Source organism: Epinephelus moara, chromosome 24 (assembly GCF_006386435.1).
Source record: "Epinephelus moara isolate mb chromosome 24, YSFRI_EMoa_1.0, whole genome shotgun sequence".
NCBI classification, from domain to species: Eukaryota; Metazoa; Chordata; class Actinopteri; order Perciformes; family Serranidae; genus Epinephelus; species Epinephelus moara.
The window spans coordinates 31,889,946-31,906,023 of NC_065529.1; the positions used below are offsets into that span (position 1 = coordinate 31,889,946).

The window sequence follows — 16,078 nt, forward strand, 5'->3', positions numbered from 1 at the left end:
TATAACCGGAAGTTATGGGTTCTTGAGGCAAATTTGTTCCTCATGAGGAGAGGCATCTCTGTGCAAAGTTTCATGTCTCTACGACATATGGGGCATGAGATATGCCCATTCAAAGTTTGCAATTTCAATCAGTTGCTATAGCGCCCCCCTTTGGCCAATTGATGTAATATTGCTTCATTCGCATCCTCCCATGACCCTCTACCACTGTACCAAATTTCACATGGATTGACCAAGTCAGTGAGGAGAAAACACAGAGTTTTCGAAATTTTATAGTAAGACAACCAAACCTCAAAACGTGGATTTTGAGTACAATTTCATTTATTGGTGTATACTCCTTTAAAGGATGCCAATCGGGTCCTTTGCTCCTTGTTAGTTTTGTATTGGCATCATTCATTTAACCAGTCATTCAGACTGTAATGTGGCTNTCCTCCCATGACCCTCTACCACTGTACCAAATTTCACATGGATTGACCAAGTCAGTGAGGAGAAAACACAGAGTTTTCGAAATTTTATAGTAAGACAACCAAACCTCAAAACGTGGATTTTGAGTACAATTTCATTTATTGGTGTATACTCCTTTAAAGGATGCCAATCGGGTCCTTTGCTCCTTGTTAGTTTTGTATTGGCATCATTCATTTAACCAGTCATTCAGACTGTAATGTGGCTTCTTGGTTACATTATACTTTTTGGAATAAAACCACTCAAGCTGTTTGGCTCTTGTAGTTAAACAGCCTGTTGAGGTGTAAATTTATGGAGATAGTAGGGCACGGGCAGTAAGTGCTGTGCTTATCTAATTGTCTTTACAAAATGTCTGCCACAGTGAGGAGGAAGAAAAAAAAAACAGCACAGATATGAAAATGTAAAAGAAAACATACTTACATACTGTATACACACAGAGAAGATATTTAACTTCCTGTCACGTCTAAATTAGCTAAGAGGCTAACTGCTTTCCCTGACATAAATGCAATGGGTGATCTTTAGCCCCACCAGGCCACAGGGATAAAAGCTCTCCTTAACGCTGGTTATTAGTCAGTCGGTATTGACACAGCCAGTGCTACAAATCTGCATTCACTATTAGTCTGGTCTCCAGGGAGCGAGCATAAGCCTTCTGTTTATCTAGGTACTCCTCGCAGAGACAATATGGATGCATAAACATTTTAATTAAAATGCATGAAAGCTGCCCAGTGAAACCAGCATATGTTTCTACCATACAGTAAAATATGAATATATATGAGTGTTCAAAGACTCTCAAGAACACAACATATAAATTATTTATGGATTTAGTTGATTTTTTAGAGAACTACAACTTGGTCAATGGGTCTTAATTTGTAATGCCAGTGATTATGTTTACAATCTGACACCTCAGGGCTGTTTGTTTCTGAGATGCCATCTAAAGATAATATGTTTAAAAGGAACAAGTCCTCCAAACTAAACAACAAATGTTATTTTTCATTGTAAAACAGCTTACATGAGGGGTTTTTTGATCTGACTTCACTGTAGGCAGGATGTTCTCTGAGTGCCTTACAAAAACATTGCAAATGTTAAAATAATTATTCACATGACCGCTTCGAATTTTGAATTTGACTTTTATTGTCCCCAAAGGGAAATTCTTCCTCACAGCAATGTACTTGTCCTGATCTACCACTGCTGCAGTAAAAGTTTGGTTGGGTTGGGCACAAAAATTACTTGGTTAAGGTCAGGAAAAGATTCTGTTTTTGATTACCGAAGGTCAAAGTTTAGGATCGGTCGGGCCATGACGTAGGCGTGGATGTTTCCAGTCGTCTCTCTGTCAGCTCCACTGAATTTGTGCCAGTTTTATGCTCTTATTTTGCAAGTGTTGCTTTTTGTCTCACTCAGGGGTCTTTAAACTCTCCTCCTGCCAACTTCTGCAAGCTAGCCAGACTGAGCTTTTCAAATAAAATCATGGAGGAAAAGATGGAGTAGATAATCACCAGTCAAACTAGCATCCTGCTAGCCATTGTGCAGGCATTAGAAAATAGACAGGATGACCTCCAGCTCCAGACCATCAGCTTCCGACAGGATATCAGGAACTGTAATATCCTTTGTTTGGCCACAACTCCGCTAAATCCTGGACAGCATTATTTAACCCAGAGGCTAGTTTTCTGTATGCCAATCTCATGTGCAGTGGACTCAAGCGAAAGAAGATGTGTGCTTTATTGTGAATAAGGCCTGGTGTAAGGGCTCATTTATGCTCCCTTTACGTACAAAAATGTATACGTCCGTTTCAAATGATGTTACCGTCACTGCCCACATACTTCCACGCGCCCTTTACGTTGGCATGGATGTTAACCAATATATCCACCAGGAGGCAGCCCAGAGTCAAAAGTTTATGACAACAACAAACTCAAAAACAAACATGGCGACTGTGGAGGAGATATTGATAATGTACCTCTTGCATAAAAGACAAAAACAGAGGCAGCGTTGTAGGAGGCAATGGTCGGTGATGCCGTTAAATACATCGCGACTGAAGGACGGAGAATTCTTTTCTCTAGTACTGCCAATGAGAGAAATTGAATTGTTATTTCTTCTTCGTGTCTCACTAGAGCTACGTATCGGGTAGTGACAGCAACACTGCCCCCACGGTTCCCGGTGGTACTGCTCCGTTTGGCCCACATCCGGAAGCTTTATGGAAACGTGCAGAAATACGGACGAAATGAACACGGAGCACGGACAGAAGGCTCCGTCCGTATCCGGATCCGTATTTAACGTTGAGCATAAATGGGCCCTAACAGTGAATGTGAGATGCCGTCCCTTTCCTGCTGTGGATCACTGCTATACGCTGTTCAGAGGTGGCCGTAGAGTGACGCTGCTTGTGTTGAGGAGGAGCGACCATGCAGCCGTCTTGTTGGAGTCGGCATGTGTGGATGGTTAAATCATTCCACAACCAGAAACCATGGATTACCAGAACCATCAGGAAACATGGGCAATTATAAAGCCAACAATGTAAGAAGACGCAAAAAAAAAAAAAGGATTTAACTACAGTGCACAAGTTAAAGGGGCTGATGGGACCACATTTCACTGGAGCTACGTTGTGTATTCATGTGGCAAATAAATGATTTGTTGATAAATGATTATTAGCGCTTAATTAATGATTAATGATTTCCAGTGGTGACTGAGACATAACTCACACGGCCACTAGAGGTCCTTGTTAAGCCAAGTTTACACAACACAGTCTTAAAAAGTGTCAGATTGCTGTGCTATTCACACTACTCAACTTGCTTTCTCGAAATCAGGAGTCGTTGTTTTCACACTACATGACTGACCAGTGACGGGGGGTCACATGCTACAAGATCTTTTACCAGGAGGAATCCCCAGTGAGTATGTCTGATTTCTAAACTATGTTTTATCACAAATATGCACGAGATGTGAGAGGACATGTGCGAGACAGGATGTTTTGTTTTCATTGGCACACAACTTCGATCCATGATGCAAATGCAAAGCATACAGGAAACAAACGCCCCCTCCTGGGGGTATGTATGTAAGTATGTCTGTTTTCCCCTCAACCTATATTTTGTGCTCTCGTCGGCTGTAGCTTGCTGACAAAGTCCCAAACAGGTCCGGATGTTTAACCTGCTGGATGCATCAGTGAGCTTCTAAGCTTTGGTCTTTGAACAGGTCACACACAGGGCTTGTGTGCTGTTTTGCGAACGTTGAGCCAACGCTGATTTGCCTCTGATCTCTGATCTTTTGCTGGGCAGCTCCAAAGAAAAAAATCAGGTCATGTCGTGTGAGCTAGGCATTAGATAACGTGAATTAGATCATATTAGCCAACCGATAAATGCTTTCATTTTTCTTATCAGGACAGACCCATTTGAACCCCCAAAACTAGAAGATTACAAATTTTACCTTGGAGTTGTTTCTGTATCATCCCATGGGCTGAAAATGCCACTGGTCTTGTAACAGCTGAGATGTACAAGACATCAGAAGGTCGAAACCATGAGGACCCTATAAAGTCAACATGACATCACCACCAGCTGTAATAAGGTCAGTTCTCAGCCTGTGTGTGTGTGTGTGTGTGTGTGTGTGTGTGTGTGTGTGTGTGTGTGTGAACAAGCAGCAGAGAACCATAATGGCACCGATAATTCCTAATAACGGCCATAAAATCATAACTACATCCAGAAGAAATCACGAGCACCCTTTAAACAGCGTGACCTGTTTACTGTTTATAGTGAATGTGCTGCACTGCATGTGGGTGTGTTGTGAAAAAGTGTTTTTAGAGTGCATATTTCTGGCAAATAACCTTTAAGAATGAAGTGCTTCATTCCCAAACCACAGTTTTATAGTAAACTCGGTCAGCAGACACGAAGAACTGCATATCACCGAAAAATGCTGAATTCTGTGTGAAAACACTTTTTGTTTTCCCGTCGTTTATAATTAGATGACGGGGAAAAGAAACAGAGCATGCAGGTGCTTGTAAATTCATGTGTGTGTGTGTGTTTGTGTGTGATGTTGATGGAGGTATACTCAGCTCCACCTCCCCACCTGCTCTCACTGTGTACTCCTGTCTCTGCAGGTGATGGAGAAAATTAAAGGCTTTTTTTAAACTCATGCATGAATGCAACCACACAGAGATGCACAAACCTAAAGGGGACCTGTTATGCTCATTTTCTGGTTCATACTTGTATTTTGATTTTCTCCCACAACATGTTTACATGCTTTAATGTTCAAAAACACTATATTTTCCTCATACTGTCTGTGTTCACTCCCCGTCTGAGCCTGTTTACACCTGGTATTAATGCATCTTGGGTAATCTTTTTACAAGTGGACAGCGCTAAATACAAGTGCAAACAAACACCAAGATGCATTATTATCTGATCACTTAAACCACTCACATTTGAAAACATCTCATTCAGTGTTTCCCAGAGAATTAGAATCTATGTGTAGCAGTAGATGATAGGGGGAGGGGGGGTTGTACATGGTATGCCAACAGCACTCTTAACGAATGGTCCAGCTCCAAAGATGAATGTGTAGGAAACCCTGAACACTAATGTGTCCTGATGCATCCCCATCAAGAACGACATCATCAATGCAGGACGTGTTGGCTGTTTTGGTGACAGGGTGCTGACACTCTATAATGTCCTCATTTTACAAGTTGGACTGAGTGTTGTGTAACTGTCCAATGTTTTGCCCTATGTAAGGAGACATGTTGAATTCTGCTGACGTGAAATCTCAGCTGCACCAACACAAGCACTTACATGACTAGCAGGCAGCTAGCGAGAGTGTGGATGTAATAACTGTGCGACTGGCCTTTTGACCTTTGAGGTGATGTGAAGTGATATAGGCAGTAATGTAATCCACACAAGTGGTCAGCAGGAAACACATGATGGACACAAGTGTGAACGGCGATGTCTCAGTTGTATAGAGTCTATACCTAGAGCATATACTTAGCTGGAGGAAAAACAGTTCTCCACAGTCATTAGTCAGTGCTAGCTAGCGAGTTCTTTTGGCTTGTTTTAGACAATGTAGAAAGATGATGCGAGTGGTGCATTCAGTAAATTCGTAACGCTGTCAGAATGTACAGTTCCGTTATTCAGAGCACCGCGCTCTAAGAAAGTCAGAGCACTCTCTCGGCACTCTGTCTGGGGAGATGGAGCAGCAGCCGAATGGAGCAAATGTGTGATCGACCAAGAGGGCTCTTATTTTAGTGTAGAGCAGCAAACTGAATTTACGAAGGCGTCATGTCACTCACCCTCGGGGACTCAGATTGTTACTTGAATAAGTAAACGCTGACCAACGGGACCAGACTGGACGACCCATGTGCTCTCACTCAGTGGATGGATGATTTGACAGGATTGCTGAAGGTGGGATGGTCGGCTTTGTGGTTGATTACTATGCCAATTTTACAACACTTGAAGTTTCCTCCAGTTTGTTTTGCTATCGAAGCTAACGTTAGCTAATGCACTAAAAAGTTAGCGTTACAGAGAAATCCAATATTCTTCTTAACACTCTTAATACACATAACGTTATTCATTCCTACAACAGTAAATACTTCTTACCTAACCTGATATGAAGTGTGTGCTGCACATGTGAGCATTTTTGATGATCGCCTCCGCCCAGTTCTTTCGTCTTATCACATTTAATCCGAGTTGTCTTTGTTTTTGTTGACAGTTTGTAGTGGCTGCTATGCACTAAAAATTATGTTTTGAGCCATGACTCCTTCTATTCTGGCTCAACAACACACCAAGACGACATTTTAAGACTCTTATGTAGCCTTCAGCCCTGGAGTCATGTTTTGTCTCCAGTTAACAAACTGACGTCATTGTGACGGGCTGTCTGAGACACTTCATTTAGTGCCTGTCCCCCTCCCGAAAAAGCCCGGTCTGCTATAATTGGTCAGCGTTTCCAGGTCTTCCATATCTCTGCACAGGCACTGCAAATGAGGAATGACTGTAACGGAGAAAAGCAGCACTTTCCAATAAAAGCTTGTAAACACAACTGGACATGTTCCAGCAGGAATATGATGTGAAATCGGGGAGAAATTAACAACATCCGCAAACAAGACTGTGTTTCCTTGACTTTAGTATGGAGTGTCACCAGTTGCAGTGGCATGCCTGGAGGAGATGACCATAAAAAGAAATCTGGCATGAGCTGACGCCAGCTTGTCTCAAAAGTCAGAAAAAACAAACAAAAAAACACTGGAGGTTCTTGCTCACTTTTACATATATTTACCACATTTTTTAAAACTTTGTCCATGTTTAATATGAATATCTGACTCTGCAACATCATATATATATATATATATATATATATAAAAAATAAGTAAAAGCAAAACAGGTTCCCATTAATGTTCCTGTTTAAATTCAATGCAGGTTGTTGTCATCATACTAAAAATAATTTAAGTTGATTAAAACAGCAATTTCTGCTGTGCAACCACAGGAAGCCAAAATAACCCCAACAGAAACATGGTGCATTTTCTCACATTTTTTGTTTTGATGCTTCTCAGACAGTTTGTGAGAAAACGACACAGTAGGAATAACTGATTAAAGGAACGTTTACACCCCCCACCATTTCTGTGAGGCAGTTTCAAATGTTTCTACTTGTTGGCTTATCAGTATGCTCTTAAATACCAACCAGTTAGAGCTTGAGCTTTTAACTGCAGGGCGATTGGATGACATTCACCATCAACCCCTGGTCGGCGGCGAACTGTGCGTCAACCTGCAGTCAAACCAACAACCCCCCCTTGCCATGAGTCATAACAAAAGCCAACAGTCCAAAATAATCTCCTCTGATGGGTACTTATGCAATATAGGTGATAAATATGCTCACTGGTACTCGGGCACAAGCTGCAGAGAACATACTCAATAGATAAACAGAGAGATAAAGAAACGCAGAGCATAAAAAGTCAGCGAGAGAGATGCAGAGAGATATAGAGAGCAAAAGAAAGAGAGCAGATGTGGCCTTTGGGCTGAAACTGCTGAATCACCACGTCTCTTCTCATTACTTCATCACATCAGGAACCCGGAGCACTTTCTCTGGAGCCACACACACACATACACACAGACTGTCACGATAAAAGGCAGGGAGAGGGAGGCAAGGAGAAAATAGGCGGAGAATAACACACAGAGACAAACAGGAAAGAGCATCACTTAGACAGCTGATAAAGGGAGATTCCCAGATATTCTCCCTCCATCTTCCTTCATCCTCCCCTCTGTGCCGATATCACCTTGAAAGGCCCTGGAGGACACCGTCTCTTCCCTCAGCAACCTCTTTGGCTCGGGTCTGTTACATAAGGACGACATGAGGCCACACATGCACACACATTCTGAATTGCCTCCAAAATGCATTCACTCTTTCATCTCGCCACTTTATTGCCAGAGTCCCATTGTGGTCTGTTTTTGTGGCACAGTCAGAGTACGCCATCATAGCATCACAGTCGATATTTGAGCGCAAAAAGAATGAGCAGACGCAGAAAGAGTCCTGATACCTGTAGTTGTACTTATGTAACTACCTGCTACTGCTTGCCAAAGGGGATGCCAGTGTTATTTGGAGTTATGGCATGTTGTTAGCTGCCTGTCTAGTTTACCTGTCGATTTCAAGATGCAAAGTTTACATCAATTTAGAGAGTAAAGTTCAAATTTGCCAATAGAAGAAGTTTAATTTCAGGGAAAGACAAATGAAGGCACACAGGACTAAAAGAAGACAGACAGAGCAAGAGAAAATAAAAGCCTCATCTCTTCTTATTGCTATCATCCACTACAAACATATCATCAGAACCACTGTGAGAGTGTGTATTATGGTGTTTTAGGTAATTGAAACTGACAGGTGGAAATGACCAATAATGACTGCACGTCCTTCCCATTTAGCCTTTCAATCAATCTGTTCGTCAAATTTGTAATTCATTAGTGAGAGTGTAAAATGGCCGTGTTTGTATCAGATTCTTGGATGACAAGTGGTCTGGTACTCAGTAGTATTACATTGCTTCATTCATAGAAACTTCTTCTATACCAAATGTGATTCCCAGCAGCCTGGTCTCTTTCCCAGGGCATCAAAAGCTGCTTGGTCAGCGGCCGTCTGCATCAGGAACGGATGCACAATGGACTCTTTAGCATCTGAATGAGATGCACCGGGCTTTCAGACAACTCTAATGTAAACCCATCTGTGTCATTATCATGGATGTATTAAGAGACTTGGACACAGCACTGGTGGCAGGGCTCTGTTCACTCCTATGAAGGTTGCTCAGTGACATGCCTAAATCGCTCTGTGTATGAAATTACCCGGATGATCAGCTTTGCTTCTGCATCATTGGGCCAACAGAGCAGGCGCACTGGAGACTTAAGACCGCCAACTGGGCCGAGCACGGCCAAGCAGCCAACTTACGCCAGCTAAGTTGCTGACCTCCAGTTTAGGGCTCCACTAACTTGAATGGGGATAAAATAATTTCATCTTGCAGCTGTTTTAGACTTCTCAAATGTTATTGGACCGAATGGATTAAATCTTGATAGTGAAAGGGTTGTGACACTCAAAAAATTCTTCCACTAATTTATGGACGTCTTTTCACATTGTAAGTCTGTAGGTAAATAGGTCTTTTTGGGCCCAATGGCATCACATGATGGATCCTGAAGTTGCAGTACTATGTTTGGCCACTATGAAAACTGGCTTCAAATCCCAGTGCACTTCCTGGGGGCCTGGTCATTATAGGACGTTTAGAATAACAGCCGTAGTATAAAGAGTGTGACAGTCTGCAGAATGGGTGGGAGAGGAGATGGATTGGTCCAACAAGCACAGGACTTTAACTCAGGAGACCGGTATTTATGTCCCATGAAAAACTGAGAATCAGCGTTGAGTGATTTTGACATGTCAGCCATTTGTCAGTCGTTAGCCACGTAAGTTGTTTGTCAAATCTTAGTCACTGTTTAGTCACTCGTTAGTAACTCGCTAGTCACTTGTTCGTCACGTGAGTTGTTAGTCAGACGTTAGTCAGTCGTTAGTTAGTTGTAGTTGAGGGAGTCATAAGTCACTCATTTGTCACATGAGTTGTTTGCATAGACTGTAAAAATAATGGATATTGCTATTGTGACCTCACCCATTGCTTTGTCGGCTCCCATTTTGAAGCCTCAAGTTCAGCATTTCAGCCACCCCATCTTGATGTTTTAGTGTCAAAATTGAGCATATTTGTGTGAGAGGCTGGTGCTGTGGAGGAGCGAGAGGTGGATGTAACAAACCCCCTAAGTATGCATTACTTTAGGCCTTAATAAAAATGTAAATAGGTGAGAAAGGGAAATTAGCAATAGAGACCACAATAATTTTTTGTACCAGGCTGTAAACATGTTTATTTTTGCTGTACAGTTGGGCATTTTGACATGGGGGTCTATAGGGATTGACGTGCATTCAGAGCCAGCCTCAAGTGGCCACTCAAGGAACTGCAGTCTTTTGCACTTTTATGTTGTTAGTCACATGAGACGGCTCATGTGACTCATGTCAAACATGATCTTTTCCAAACCCTTAACAAAGAGTTTTGTTGCCTAAACCTACCCATCAACCCCCTGTTGGAGTTCTTAAATCATGCAAGAAAGTTGTATTGAGTGTAATGTAGTAACAAAGTAGCTGTAAAGTAGTAAAGTGATGGCATCAAACCTCAGAAACCACAATGTGCACTAATTTGTAGTCGAACTTTTCAATTTCCTTCAAACTGAAGGACAGACGTTCATGATGATGAGTAAAAGTCTGGCTTCAGCCTGATGCTATCCATCAAAAACTCTAAAACATAATCTGTGTGTGCTGAAGTCAAACAGACAAATAGGTCCTCTCATTTCTGATTGATCAGAACAGCCTAGATGTGAACGACACACAGAATCTTTACAAGGGGGGACTTTTTGTTTTTCGAGGATATATTACAGAGAGTCTCAGGCTCCGCTCTTTGCTGAGTAGAAAATCAATAACATTTAGCAGAAGGCCTCTCTGGCCTAGATGCTTTAAGGGAAGCTCTGTCTGCAAGCGCTACCCCCCCCCCCCTTCCAAAGAATCAACATTAATATTTATGTTGAGCTCTTTGGATGAAATATTGTTTACAAACAAGATGGGAGGACTTCTGGAAGCTGCGAATTCATTGCATTACATTTCTTTTATGTGAAGCTTGCATCTGTGTATATATACCTAAAAATGTATTTCTACATTGGCTTCAAATTATATTTTACAGCAGGCTCACTTAATACCCGCAGTATATATGCATATTGTGCATATCTCACAAATGTAGAGCAATCACATCCCCTCTTTGTGAAGCCACAGTACATCATGTAAGTCAAACCACATCATCAGTGGTGGTTACAAATCACTCTAAATGATTGTCGTATGCTAAGAGAGGCTTCAGCAACGACAGGCTGCAGTGATTTTAGAAGGCAACAATCTGGTTGTAAAATCAGCTGCTGTGTAAGAATAAACTCTCAGACGTTTATTTGTTTTCTATGTACAGTTGGCACTGGTTCATGTGTTCAGCAGGTGCAAAGAGGTAGTAAACACAAATCTTTTTCCATTCAGATTTTACAGCTTAAAATCAGAGTCTGAAAAAGCGTTTCATATCCTCATACATATATGCGATCTTGATGTACATTCACTGTTAAGGCGACATGCATTCACATACAGTGTCTGACATTCAGACATCACCGCATCATGATGGTGGCAGCCATCCAATCATAAGCCACCAAAAACACTCACAGTGAGAGATGCAGGATTAGCATAATGTAGAGCTGACAGTCACATTCAGCAAGTACAGTGTGGTGGAACCTCAGCAGTCATGCATGTATCCACACATGCATAATGCTGGAGAGATAATCCTGTGCTGGGAATAATATCCACTGCACTAAACACTGAAAAGCATTCAGGCTGTTTTATATACAAGTGTCTGTAACTCTGACGCTGGTTCATCAATGGTATATGGCACCAGTTTATTTAGAAGAAAATGCCATCAGTACAGACAGGATTATAGATAGTAGTGTTGTGGCAATTGGAATACTAAAGAGAATGGAATGTGGGCCAAACTGGGTAATGGGGCATCGCATTCACAAGCTGTATTTGCAGTTTACACTGTTCAGACACTTAAATCTCGGGATCAGACACCTACAGTGACAAAATTCCAACGAGGGACGTATTCATATACTTTCTGTGCACTGAAGCATATTCAAATTTTCAAATAGAGTACAGCCAGCCTTCCCACCAAAGTTGACAAACCAATCTCAACTCAAGCTCTGTGTAAGCCCAGTTCAAAGATTTGTGATGAGACAAAACCGTAGAATGTCGCAGGAAAAGTTGCATTCGTGTGAATTGGCCTGCTACGGCTTGACTCAAGCCGGCTGCTGATGTCACCTGCCAGCGACTGGTTTTAGAATGCAAGGCACGTCCCTTGTTTCAACAGCTGATTAGCTTGTAGCGAAGTCAGCTGGTCGAGTCAGTTGCGAACTGTCCGCAGGCGGCTTGTACGCTTGCTGTGGCATTCTCTGACTACAGCCCTCCGTCCCCGCCAGTCCGTCCCATTTACATCCCTGCAGCTGTTAACACATATGTTCTCACGGTGTGTTGGTGTTGTTTGGTTGGCTGCATGTGTGCATGTCGCAGAGACATACTCAGAAATACAAAGTATGCTTTAGCCTTTTTCAGACCAAAGATTCGCAACGAGATGAAACTGTTTTAGAACGTAGCAGAGAAAAGTTGCAGTGGTGTGAACTGGCCTTCTGAGCTCGGCTCAAGCTGGCTGATGGTGTCACCTGCGACTCCGCCGGCAGCTAGTTTTAGAAAGTAAAGCTCATCACCTGTTCCTACAGCCAGTTGGCTTGCAGTGAAGTCCGCTGTACAAGTCAAAATGACCACAGACGGCATGTTCGCAGGTGCTCCGTCCCTGCCTAGCCCTTGGCTTCCATTCTCATGGGGTGCTGGTGTTGGGCGGTGGGTTGCTGCTGCAGGCTGTACTACTCTCGCTGACTAACCTCTTGGTGCTACTTACTTATCGTGGCGTATTTATTATGAATACAGTCCATCTGATGCTCGTTTGTTTTTGTTTTTCGCAGTTTCATCACTACTACAAATGCAACTGTAGCCAGTATCTCACTATCACTATCTTCATTCATATTTTAGGAAGTTACATATTATATTCAGCCACAAAATAAGCCTGAAAAGCATAGTGATGATACACTGTCTCATCTTGTTGCATTGGTGTGAACCGGCAGGTTTTTACAACGTTGCAGAACGGCGTGTTGCAGGTAGTTGCCTGTTTCAACTCCTCTCGTCTGCAATCTTTGGTCTTGACTTGGCTTTGGAGTCGTTAACTTGCACCTGAAAAGCCGGAAGTTAGAATGGAAGTGCAGAGAGTTGTTGCTATGGAGACGGTACACCATCTCGTCTAGTTGCATTGGTATAAACTGGCAGGTTTCACCATTGCATGCAGTTTTAGCAAGGTTTAGCTCGTCTCATAGCGAATCTTTGGTCTGAACTGGGCCTTACTCACATATTCCGGAGCTTTTAGCCAGATCACGCAGTCTTCCTCCACAGATGGAGTTTACTCAGTTGTCACTGAACTTTTCACACCCCTTTTATGGCGTAATGGCTTAAAAGCATCTCCACTCTTGACTCTGGAAACAGTTTGTCATTGTTGTTGACCATATCACATGGTTTTTGTCTGCAACAGTAAACACACTCAGTTTTATGTGGGCTAGTACACAATAATGGCCACATGACAACACTCCAGAACGTCCATTAAACTGAAAAGGTCAAAAGTGTCGCCACTTTGTCACATAGCCATCCAACACAGGGCTGACAGGATGAAACTACATCGAGATAATGACAGCAATGAACGGCTGTAAAATCCATCATCAACATCCACACAGAAAAGCTTTATAGCCTGAAAATGTGATTTTGCTGAAACAGAAAGCAGCGAGTGGGATGGCAAACATTATTACACAGCCGAGGGGTTACATTTCACTTGTGTTTGTGATGTTTTATTCAGAGCTACATGCTCCTTTATGACAGCGTATGATATACGAGTTGATGGCATAAGGATAATACCCTGGTAGCCAACTTGTGCAGTCAAGTGATGGAAACACTTACTCATAGCTCTCAAACACACAGATATTAGCATAAGCATGCGCGCACATGGCGTCATAAAGGTTCACATAAACACACAAAAACAGAGGCAGGTGACGGAGCTGGGTGGTGGGATGTGTGAATCCGAACCCCAGAGAAAAGCTGTCCTGTCTGTTTAGATTAATGGAGCTGTTTCTATTTTGGGAGCAGCTTTAGTGAGAGGAGAGGAAACATTTGAATACAAAGACAGAACACAAACAAAAAAGGGAGTAGGGATTCATTTCAGGATTCGCGCAAGATTAAATCAACCTCAATTACATGTGTCAGTCAGCTTTAGGCCAACGCACCCACACTTGAGTTTGCTTTTCAAATTAACAGTAAATCATATTCCTTCTGGCTGACTTTAACCCAAATATTTTTTACACTAAATCTGAAGAGCTTCCCAAAAAATGATTAGAAACAGCTTGCCAGCCAACACAACCACCCAACTTCCCATCATCATTTGGCCAACACTCAACCCATCACTAAAGTCATTTGCATCTTACCACTCATGCTGGGGCTCATCAATGACCAACAGGATCTTGAACTTCTTAGAGAGCGACGGAGAGGGAGCCGACTGCTCCACGAACCCGGCGGCGGACGCAGCCGTCTGTTTGACCACGTTGGTGATGGAGCTGAAGGAGCTGAAGAAGCCAGAGGAGCCGCTGGAGGAGGAGGTGGACTGGGCCTGTTGAGGCTGCTGAGCCGGCTGGTTCAGACGCCGCTCCTGTGCTGCGGGGGAGCTGGCGGGCGCCTGGGCTGGCGCTGGAGCTTTGGTCGGGGACAGGGCAGGGGCAGGCGCCGTAGCTGGGGGTGCACCTTGCTGGGAAGGAGAGGTGGCAGTTGGGGGAGGAGGAGCAGGTGGGTCAGGCCTCTGGAGGTCTGTCATGTAGCCATTGGGCAGGTTGGACATGAAGCTGCTGTCGGAGAGACGGCGTCGGAGGAAGTTCATGACTGCGGTTGAAAGGTCGGTCGGTTAGTTGCCCTCCAAGTGTGTCTCTTGATTTCTTCTTGAATGAACTAAAAGCAGAGGTGGCTGCACAGGGAGACACACTGATCAGAGGTTAGATGAATGACAGAGAGCAAATCGGTCCAAATGATGGAGGAGTGCGTGACGGAGAGCTGCTCCAGAGTTGGAGAAATGGAAAGCAGGAAGGAAGGAAAAGGATGGATGAAGCGATGGATACAGCTCTGGTCCAGTCTTCAACAGACAGCTCTCCAAAGCGCAGCTAAGCCAGCAAAACAGCGTGCGTGCATGTGATGTTCCTCCTCCTGAGCCTCACGCCTCCTCACTAATGCGTGTGTGTGTGACGCGTGAGAGTGTGTGTCCGAGAAAGAGAGAGACAGAGAGGTGTGGTGTCGCCCCCTTTGGTGAGGTGCAGGTGCTCTCCCCCCTCTGCTCTGCCGTCCTGCCTCCTGAGCTGCTGCGAGCTGAATGTGCTCAAGAGATGCTGCTCTCTCTTCTTATCTCACCCTTTCACTCTGCCCTCACTCCCTCGCTCGGCACGCTCACTGGCTGACTCCCCCTCCCCACCCCCCTCGCCTCCTCCTCCCTCCTGTCATCATCCTCCTACATCATAGGCTACGTGTGCGTGTGTCGTGCTGCAGCCTTGTAGCGCTGCGTGCCGTGTGCAGCCACTGGAAGGGGTTTCCTGCGAGCGCGCATAAGGTGGAGTTCAGAGATGGAAACACCATCCACCCTGCTCTGCAAGCCCCTCCTCCTTCTCCCGCCATCCTTCCATCCATCTTTCCACCCTCATTCTCAACCTGTCTTCCTTTCATCCTTTTTCCTGCCACTGTGGGCTCGTGTATGTCACAGTGCTGACACATTTTCTCGTGGATTCATTCTCATAGAGCTGAAAAAATCCCCCCCCCCCCCCACTCCCCTCTGAGAATGTGCTCATACCAATATTTTGCTATTGAAAGCATGTGGCATAACTGAGGGCACGGCTGATTTGTAATTCAAACCGCTCTGGGTAGAGGACGGCAGGAAAATAGAGACAGGATGAGAGGCAAAGGACAGAGATTAATTGCTCTCTCATGGTTTCTATTGACTTATTTAATCAGTCAGATGATTCCCTCCAGTAAAACGTGTTGCTCCTCAGTAATGTGCGCTCTTCTGCTGCATAAAGAAACAGCACATGGAGGTGATGATGGCGTTACTTAAAGGGACAGTCCACCCCAAAATCAAAAATACATATTGGTCCTCTCACCTGTAGTGCTATTTATCAATCTAGGCTGTTTTGGTGTGATTTGCTGAGTGCTGGAGATATTCGCCGTTGTTATGATAGCTTTATTGGTAGTTTAATGAATATCTTCTGCGGTTTAGGCAGGTGGTAAGAGGCAGGGTCAGCACTGATGTCACACTTGGGGGTTGGTGGTAATGACTCATTAGCCACAATTAGCCACACCTGGAGGGAGAGCTGGAGAGGCTTTTGGGCTGAGCGGGCAGCCACAAGGGAGACGCTGGAAGCAAGACACTCTGAAGACAAAAGAGACTGAGAAAGGG

General features: G+C 43.8%; 1 protein-coding gene across 1 annotated transcript in view; it reads right to left on the reverse strand.

The window, feature by feature from the left end:
- syn2b (synapsin IIb) overlaps positions 1 to 15,008 on the reverse strand; it is a 147,067-nt gene extending 132,059 nt beyond the window's left edge. Inside the window, exon 1 of the mRNA XM_050037489.1 lies at positions 14,076 to 15,008. Coding sequence (XP_049893446.1) covers positions 14,076 to 14,521 — 446 coding nt within the window. The 5' untranslated portion in view covers positions 14,522 to 15,008. The remainder of the gene's footprint in view (positions 1 to 14,075) is intronic.
- Positions 15,009 to 16,078: the final 1,070 nt, after the last annotated feature.